Source organism: Diadema antillarum, unplaced genomic scaffold (genome assembly GCF_040938485.1).
Source record: "Diadema antillarum isolate AM-2024a unplaced genomic scaffold, OU_Dant_1.0 seq00001399_RagTag, whole genome shotgun sequence".
Taxonomy (NCBI): domain Eukaryota; kingdom Metazoa; phylum Echinodermata; class Echinoidea; order Diadematoida; family Diadematidae; genus Diadema; species Diadema antillarum.
Window position 1 is genome coordinate 113683 of NW_027272154.1, and position 10272 is coordinate 123954.

The window sequence follows — 10272 nt, forward strand, 5'->3', positions numbered from 1 at the left end:
TCTATATGTGTATCTACATTGGTGCTGGGAACAAAATACTATAATGCTGAAGGATTCATGATAAACTGCATGTTTATATACAAAAAGCATTTCATGATATAAGAAATGATAACGCAAATTCAGATTATTAGAATCACAAACTTCTATACCTTCACTGTGTTCACAGTCGAATATAAGCAAAAACACAAGCCGATCTATCTACAGAAAATGTAGATATTGCAATAATCTTCATTATGACAGGCAGTAAGCCATAGTATATTATACAATCAGTCATAAAGTATGGGTTATAGGTATGATCAACTTCACATAACTCTTCAATAGCCGATACAATACATGATATATTTCTTCATTTACTATAAGGCTACGTTTTTAGAACAGACGAAAAAACAAAAACAAGCTATTATATCTTATAAGAGAGATTTAAAAACGCGGAAATATCATGGCGAGTCTCCTGAATCATGACAGTGATGGGTTATGTCCCCAACTCAAACTATTTAAAGACATACACGTCGACGTCATAATATACAAACAAGCCATCTTCCCACTGCTCGCCCCCACCCCGCATACCGGGCCGACTAATTCACAAGGACTTGGACTACAACTAGTGTGAAGAGATTTAGGCTGTTTTAGCGTTGCCATATACTGGCTGCATAATTATTTTGCAAGTTACAAATAGTATTGTTATCACCGGAACAAAGCCCTGTTAAAATACTAACGTATTTATACTAAGACAAATTATTGTATTCGTGTTATACTATTTTTCTCGCTTTCTTTTATCACTCCATACCCAAATCCTCCTTCCTCTCCTTCGTCTTCATACCGTCTCGCTCTCTCTCCCTCTCTCCAACTTTTTTCCTTCCTCTTTCGAAGTTTACTCCGTTATTGTATTGACTTAAACACCATAGACAAAGCCAGACAAGCAACTAACAGTACGAAGCTAGTCTTTGCACAAGTCGTCGCGGAGTTGCACAAATTCTGCGCGCAGAAGCACGCCTCGCCTCTCATGGTGTTGACTCGACCGCCGTAGGGGGCGACGACATTGGTGGCTTGCTGCCGGACTTCGTCGATGTTGGGCAAGGTGGAGAAATCTTGGCAGCCGTTTCTCCGGGCGGTCCCCCCGCAGCCCATGTTGACATAGTCCACTTCAATATTTGGCATATTTGCTGTACGAGAGAGCGTTGAAGTCATTAAAAAAATTAAAATGTCATAATTCTATTGTACACAAGGTTTGATACACATTTCTCTCTGTAGAATCATTACAATAGCATTGGTATACTTGATCTTCCCACGTGAGTACGAAGCGGAACGTTTACTTTTCTTATGATCGGGTTTCTGACGTATAATTACAAAATGTTACATTGGGTAACATGAATGATATCAGAAATGTTACAACATTAATACTCTTAAAACTTGGTATTAACATTGTTAAAGCTGCGTTTACACCATGTTCCCGGCAACCACGGCATAGCCCCGTTTCAGGTCACCATGGAAAAAAAAAAAAAAAACGGGATGGACGTGAAACAACGCGGTGAGACTGGATTGTCAAACATGACAGGCCGTGATTGCCGTGGATGCCGTGTCAGATTTTTAAACTGTCAAAAAAATTGCCACGGCACTCCCGGTGCTACTGAGGAATTTTGTACGCCATGATAAAACAGAGTGAATGCAACGAAACACGGCGGCACGTGTAGAGCGTAACAAAACTTGGAAGCGACGGAAAATATTGACAACGTCTGATAGCTATAAAAATGTTTACCGGAGCGAGGACTGCAACGAACAAGACTAGAATGCGAAGGGGGAGGGGGGACAGGAAAATGTCTCATCTACCCACGACGCACTGCGCTTCGGGCAAATGGGGCTGCCGTGGCCGCCGGGAACATGGTGTAAACGCAGCTTAATGGAATCAATTAACACATTTGTTGTTTTTTTCTTCGAGTCATGTATATTGTAACCTGTATACTGATGATATTACTGAAAATAATCTTGATTTGTGTATTAAATTATTTTGGAAGAAAAATGACTCAAACAAACAAACAAACAAACAAACAAAACTTGACCTATCCCGTTTTGTTTGCTTTTTTGTCCTATGTTTGTGCACGCTATTTAGTGCTCAACACTAAGTGTATTGGAGCAAAGTTATATGCCATCACAATTTGATGTATGCATGCCTGTTGTTCGCAGAAAGACCAGGGAACTTACGTTGCTGGAAAGCGTAGTTCACAGTGAAGTTCTGGACGTAGCACTTGCCGGTACAGTCCACCTTGTTAGTGCGAGCTCCAATGTCGTAACAGCTGGAGATGGGATACTGGCTGGCGGCCTGGGCGAGTAGAGGGTTCTTAGCGCCGAGTCCGAAGCACTGGTAGCACTTAGTCTGTGCCGCCACTGTAGAATACGATTTGGCATACAGAAACAACAACAACAAAAGTTGGAAAGATTTTAACGCTCGATATCATTACTGTTTAAACGTGCAATTGCTTTTGTATATACATAGTCTATTTAGCCTTGAATAAGCCAGTTCAAGGATGTGTTTTGCATAATTATGTGCCGTAAAACGAGGGCAATTTGAGAATGTTTGTAAATTTGCTATTGACTTGATAAAACAGAAAAATGTTCTCAGGCAAGATCTATCCAGAATGTTAATCTATACGTGTTGCACTGGAATATATACAGGTGAAGTGATTCATCAATAATGTTTAACAAAAGCTCTCTATGCATTTCGTCTATACAACGATTATAAAGATCGCATAATGATAATGATAATGAATAACACTTATATAGCGCTTAATACTGATGTTTCTAAGCGCATTAATCCGGAAAAAAAATGAATGCTTCATCACGAGACCTTTTCATGTTTAGGAAGTCTGCGGTGCATGGGTCATTTTGGATATACACCAATCGTGAACTGGCGAATGGGGTTAACAATGACGTTCGCATTCTCATTTGCTTCTTCTGCCCCGATTTGGCCAAAGAAATTGCGTCCCTTCCAAAAGGAGTTTCATACCTTCTTAGACGATCCCATTCCTGAATCTTTGTTTTTGACCCCCCCCCCAAAAAAAAAAAACGACTTAAAAAAGATATTCAATTCAATTCAAATAACACATATTTGTTGGCGCACAAATTCAATGAAAACAAAACGTAAAATATATGCGTGGCACAATATATATATATATATATATATATATATATATATATATAGAGAGAGAGAGAGAGAGAGAGAAAGAAAGAAAGAGAGAGAGAGAGAGAGAATATATGCCAGACACAATATATCAGTGATCGTTATAATGAAAACGATAACATGGATTTTTACCAAACAAGAAGAAAATTTTGACATCAATCATTTATAATATTATGTTGTATGATATGAATGTTTTAACATACAGGCATGATTGTCTTTATACTGGTTTTTTTTTAGGGGACTTTCGTTTTGCTTTGTATCATGTTGATTTGCTTTGTTTTGTTTTCTGTTTTGTTTTTGTTTGTTTGTTTGTTTTTTTTTTGTCAACAGATATCGGTCTTTGATGCCGGCTTCTGTTGTCAAAAGAGGTCTACACGAAAGTCAAGCTTTCGTTTATGATGACGGTCTCCCGCGTTTCTTTCTTATTATATGTTTTAATCTAACAATTTACAAATTAACTGTTTACGTTCATTAGTAAGCTTTAATTAAACATACAGTTACAGTATTGTGATCTGTTTGATGTCTAATTTTTCTTGGTTGGACTCTTGGTAATGCTACATTTTATCTAGAAGTACAGAGATAAACTCAGAAGATCATTCAAAATAAAATCAGTTGCTTAGAATCGTATAAAATATAGAATGATACAGTGTACAGCTATTACGCCGAAATTTGATTTATATAAACCTGTCTTTTTTTTAAATTCATTTATTCATGTTTTCTTTAAAAGCAGGGTTGTCCCGTTCAGAACCACAATGGCCTGCTTTGCAAGGGAGCCCTGCATCAAATACGTGTTACAAAATCAAATACAATTACAAATAATATCGAGTAACATAATTATATACAAATGGAAAATAAAACGAAAACATATGAAAATTTATACAACATAATACAAGTGGTGGTCATACGAAATGATAACTAAATCAAAAGATAGACTGGTGAAGCCGGAGGAATTTCTTGAAATTTGTAATGAAGGGGATGATTGAAAGGAATATTGGTAATTAATTGAACACTTTACAAGCGGAGTATGAGAAAGAACGTTTTTTTTTTTTTTGTTATCTGTTTTTGGCTTATAGGTAAATATATTTGGAAATCTCCTGTAAATTTTGAACTCAAGAGGGTCTTTATTTGTTGAGTTAAATTGACTGTTAAGATTCAAATAATTTTTTCGTACTATATACGAAAAAAATTACAAATCTAAAATACCATAGTCTAGTTGAATTGGGATTTTGCGATAAGGGTCTAAAAGAAATATACTTAAAGAGAATAAGGAAGTGTCAAAAAAAAAAAGGATCGCACTTTTTATACATCAGTGAAGAGAAGGAGATTATGTGGGATAGAGCACCCCTTTAAGAGCTGTCTGACTCATCATCTCAGGAAGTTGATGTGTGTGTGTGGGGGGAGGGGGGGGGGGATGGGGGAGGGGAGGGAACGAGGAGGGGGAAGTAGCACGGCGGAGACAAAATCCGCGATACAAGTTTTCAGGGGCTCCTTTATGTAAGGCACCCACATGCACGGTCGGTCGCTCCTTCGCATTATCGCGCGTGAATATCAAGCTATATATATTGTGAGCTCTATCATTCTGATGTGCCGACGTTGTCAGACACATGCAGAGAAACATGACTAGTGACATGCTACAAAAGTGCACAGTTTGATATCCTCTTCAAGTCGTGTCACGTGATGCGTCATCACTGTTTGAACTTCATTCCAAATGGACTTCAAGGGGGGGGGGAGAGACTCAAAAAAGAGTAAAAAGAAAGGAATAACAACAACGAAATGTCTATACGATCTGGGCCCTGTTTTATGAAGAGTTATAATTTATAAAAATGATTATATAGTCGATTTCTAAGGTACGTCTATGGCAGTCTGTGTGGTAAGGAAATTCATAGTCGATTATATCTTTTGATAAAGCGGGGCCCTGATTTTGCAATTCTTGCTAGAGGGAGTTCTTTTTTTATATCTGTAAAAAGTTTTAAACCTTATCGTTATCACCTTCAGTAAATTACTATGATTATTCACAAGGTTTTTTTTTTAGTTTTTTTTTTTTTTTTAATCAAACACTATCCGACGCCTAATACTTTCGCCATAACTTTAGTTCACTCGAGCCAAAATAAATCATACTGGAGCAGAAAGTATAGTCTTGTCCTGCTGTAGAGACTCGTTTTTCTTTATACAGAAACGTATCTCATAATTTTATGCTTGATAAAATGTAGCCACATTAATCTTCGATTTTCTCCTTTTTCCTCAATACAATTAGATAATGCCATTATGATTAATGTATGACTTGAATAAAAAGGGAGAGCATGCAGCAAAGAGCGAATGCGAGTTACTATATAGGCCTAATGCCATGGCAGAGGTGAATTATCGTATATAGTTTTCACTGTATAGATTTTAAACCTTGCCGTATACTTGATTAATGACGAACGTGCAAACATTGTCGCTTATGATATCCTCCCTCCTCCCCAACATCACCAATGAGTTTGCAAACTAGCCAAATCCCTGGCTAAACTGGCTTAGTCTATGCTGGAAAGATGTATCCATATTCGCGCACTTAGAAATCTTGGAAGGAAGCAACTAGATTTGTGTAGGTATCGGGTTGCATTGACAGTGATTTTTTTTTTTTTTTTTTTTTTTGGGGGGGGGGGGGTGGGACATCAGCAAGCAAATTGCAGCGTGAATCGAATGCGCGATGATCGAGCCGAGCTTCATGAAGTCCTGCCTATACACCTATCTATACCGAAGTAACATTTTAATGCCAATTTGCAGTATTGTATGTGGTTATAGTATTTTCATGACAGTACTCGCAGGTTCATAAAATATCACCATATTCCGGGCTCTTTGACTTGCTCTTTGCTATTCCGCAGAAATTGATTAAGTATATAATACCAAGAAGGGTGTGTGTATGTGTGTGTGAGTGTGTGCGTGCGTGTGTGTGTGTGTGTGTGTGTGTGTGTGTGTGTGTGTGTGTATGTAAGAGAACTCCTTGGAAAAAGGCCAAACATTCAAAGACACTTTGCCAAATATAATTATTCAAATGTTAACCGTTTCATCAATGCATATTGAGCTGCATGAATGGACAGGGATCATTTTTTTTCTATAGATGTTTCGATTCGTTCATTTATTTTGTTTTATCGTATTTCCCGATATTTGTGCATGTACGTTCACTTACTTTTCATATTTAACTGTATTATATGTCCCGTTGTTAATTTGTCACGAATATTTATCTTTAAACAAATTGATTTGTTGTTATTGTTGCTTTTGTTCATGTTATATGGATTTTTATCAACGACAGAGCCCTGAGGAAGACCGGCAGCTAGTCTATTCTAAATCTGCATGATTGTACAATTTTATTTTATCTTGACTACTTGATGTGATACTTCATGTCGTTTTGAAATTTGTTTTTCCATCTTATGCTGTTTATATATTTTATGCTGATCAGGCCACTCTGTATAAAGATTCGCAATAAATGAATGAATAAATGAATAAATAAATAAATAAATAAACAAATAAATAAATAAATAAATAAATAAACAAATAAACTAACAAACAGGGTTCTCCTCTCGGCGAGAGAATTCCATACAACTTTACTGCGAACACCTTTTGATCAACTATCGGCTCTCGAGAGCATTCGGCATGGTTCTCGTGGACAGGATTGGATAGCCCTGAGCGCCGTGACTAACAGCTCCCGCTGACGATGACGTACTGCTGGGTGTTTGTCCATTGTAGCATGTCTTCGGAACTTTGTGCCAATTTTGATACAATCCCAATTTCACAATAGAGTCTTATGCAGCAAAGTGTTACGGGAGGAAATTAAATGGGGTTTGATAGATGGTGAAGGGTACAGTTTTCTGTCTGTTGATTTACGGAGACGTTAACTTGCTCATCACTTTTCGCTCATCCTTCCCGTAAGTGTCCACTGTGTGCTATATATTCTACATCTGTGACAACTTGTATTGACCCATGTGCGTTTGGTCATTGGCCCCTGGGATTAAATGGGTTGACTATCTAGTGACTAAGCGGAGGTGTCGTCGTGTGGTCTTCATGCAGCACACCGTGTCTGCACGTGTCTACCGTGTCTACACACAATACACGTATCTACTCAACCACTTCGTACAGGAACCTGGTGACCTGTGTATTAAGTTTATGGGGGTTTCAGAATCCAGTACTGAACGGGATAAAATCACTCCCTTTCTCGGATATGTGTGCAATGAGTAAAACCTATAGTAATAGGTTCACATGCAACTAATGCATGCAATCGTGAAATCACAACACAAAAATACCCTTATGCAGGAAAAAAAAAAAACTTGAATGTGATTTTTTCATAGAATCTTGATTCATATACATTAGTTAACCATTCGATGTCGTTGTCGTGTTTGTTAAAAGCAAAACAAATTTGTTGGTAGGTTTGGTTCATGTTTCTAGATGTTATACTTTCATTTCGACAAGTACGACAAAAACTAACGAAAAAGATCATGACACGCAGTATCAGTTCACAATTCGTTTGAGTCGATGTCAATGTACATTAAAATCACCGGAGTTTCTCTTTTTACCACATTTGGATTTCATATTGATGGTGAATATGAATGTGAAAATTGTGATGTTGCAGACTAAAGATGTAATCGACAGAAAAATAATAGAACAGAAATATTTTCAACGTCTAATTTCAAAGTATATGCCTCTCATAGTTGTGTATACTTGTGTATACCTTTAAAGGTAGGGAATCCCATTTGCATGCCTTAAATGAAGAGTTGTATAAATACAGTGGTATGTTAAAGAGAGTATCATTTTAGAAACTCCCATAAAGCATTGAAAGTGGAAGGTAACAGTACATTTTTATTGACCGTTAGATTTTGAATTGAATTCTTCTCGGGGCTCACCGTAAATTCCAGTATACATTATTAGGCTACCTTTGCAGACCCATGCACTGCATGTGTGTCCATCATGTATATTTTGTGAAGAAAGTTCATCAAAACTTACAAACATTTCCATATACATTCTTGCCACACACTCTATATGTTATTACATCAGCTCTTATACTTTTAGATTTGAGTTTATATAGATAAAAAATACAGAAGACTGCAACAAAAAGGCTTAAGTGTGGCTGACACACAGAACTACTGAGTAATTGACTTTTGTGCATTATTCAAATTGTAGATAACTGTTGACTTCCAAATTTCTCAGCAGTGGCCTAAACAAGTCCCATGAGGTTCATATTTAATGTTTTGCTGCATTTTGGGAGGTCTGTAAAAGGTATCCCCTACCTTTAACAAGGTTTCGGTCGCCCCGGATTTATTTTCTTAGTTGGTTCAGCAATTTAATTTCATGCAACGAATAAAGTTGAAGTTATAAGTACATTAAAAACTTTTGTTAAGTTATTATGCAAAGCTAAAATCTTCGGGTATTTTAACTGAGGAATTATTGTTACATTTTACAATGCTTAATTGCTCCTGGAGTTAACAACATTTAATGACAGATAGAAAACAAATCAGATGATCTTTTATATCTTTTATTTAGTTTAATGTCTGCTTACTATACAGAAAACTTCTGCTGTCAAATATGACATCAGTTGTACAGTAATTTACAACCGTTACAAAGTGTTACAAAGTTGTACTTCATTTCGTGTTTCCATAAACAACTTATAAGTATGATTTTGATTACAGTTTTTATGTGCTGACGAATGTCTATGCATTTGCTAAAGTTTGATAAGAACTCAATTCTTTATGGACTCATATTATTTGATTTAAACAAGCGAGATAATTACATTTCATCTAAAAGTATATGTGCCTGCTTGTACGAGATCGATACGAGAATATACGAGAATGATAAATCACTCGGACTCGGGTTTCTACGGGAGTGTCGTAATTTAATCTTGTCTTCTTTCGTCGCAACTCATTCCAATCCATTTCACTCCCGTAGAAACCCGAGTCCGAGTGATTTATCATTCTCGTATATTCTCGTATCGATCTCGTACAAGCAGGCACAGTGAAAACTCCGTGCCTATATTTGTCGCTTTGGATTTACCAGGATTCAGGATTCTCAAGATAATCCTGGATTTTCTCGTTGCAAACAGGGCGAGTCGTTCATTGCGACATCACGAATTTCAGTCTCCGTAGACGGCGCTGTGAATTATGCGTATCTCGTAATTTGCGAGATAATTAAATTGATCAAACTTTACATGGCTCCTTTAAATTAGGTAACTAATTTACTCTTTCGTGAAAATTGATAAATTAAGAGTATGACCTGGCATACATGTATCATGCAATATACCAAACAGATTTTACATCCTAGACTGAGTTGTCACATGATATCAATTATGTAATCCAGCATACAAATACAGTTAACTCTGCATAAATCAACGTTTCATGAGTCGAACAATCGTCCCAATTGCCCTTTTACAAAGGCAGTTGAATCATCATTTTGATATCCTCTATAACGGTGACCTGGTATACCTTTTGTGCAAATGTACATAGTATGCAAATGTGACTCATTTGCTAGAAATACTAAATGCAATGGAAGCTCGATATAACGAGGTCCTTAGGTGGACCGAATTACCCTGTTATAGCAAGAATATCTTATACATGTATCAAATCATTACATAGAGAGGTAGGACCAGAATAACACTGCGGTATCTCAGATCTCTTTACACTGGTTTTCCACTGTATACTCGTATTTCAAATGCAATTTATACCCATAGATCAAATCTGTAGTCTTGAAACTAGTCACTATCTCAAGCAATCTCTTAGTCTGAGCTTCAGACCTTGCTTACCCCTTTTCAGATTAAATGATCAATTAGTCTGTACTTTCAGACCAGTTTTACATTTACAATTATAAAAACAAAACGAACCATTAAGTTTTCGATAGTCTTTCAGGCAGACTTCAGATGTAGAAATTTGATCAATATTTAGTTAGTGCAAAGAAATTAAATTCTGACATCAAACGATATTTAGTCTTACTTGACAATCAACACAAAGTGGTTGATATTTTGAACGTCTCAAATTCAGCATACTTAGTTTCTTGTGACATATTGCAATAGTATATAAATTCAGACCCTAAATAAGCAATAAATAACATTTCATTGCTTTCAACTGTCTTAACTACAT

At 36.6% G+C, this 10272-nt stretch overlaps 1 protein-coding gene across 1 annotated transcript; it reads right to left on the reverse strand.

Annotated features, from left to right (window-relative positions):
• Nucleotides 1–879: 879 nt before the first annotated feature.
• LOC139709012 (uncharacterized) lies at nucleotides 880–4007 on the reverse strand. The gene is made up of 3 exons (XM_071620979.1): nucleotides 3983–4007; nucleotides 2200–2382; nucleotides 880–1163 (listed from the first exon to the last, which is right to left on the reverse strand). The coding sequence occupies exons 1-3, from the start codon at nucleotides 4005–4007 to the stop codon at nucleotides 880–882; spliced, it is 492 nt and encodes a 163-aa protein (XP_071477080.1).
• Between the last annotated feature and the right edge of the window lie 6265 nt (nucleotides 4008–10272).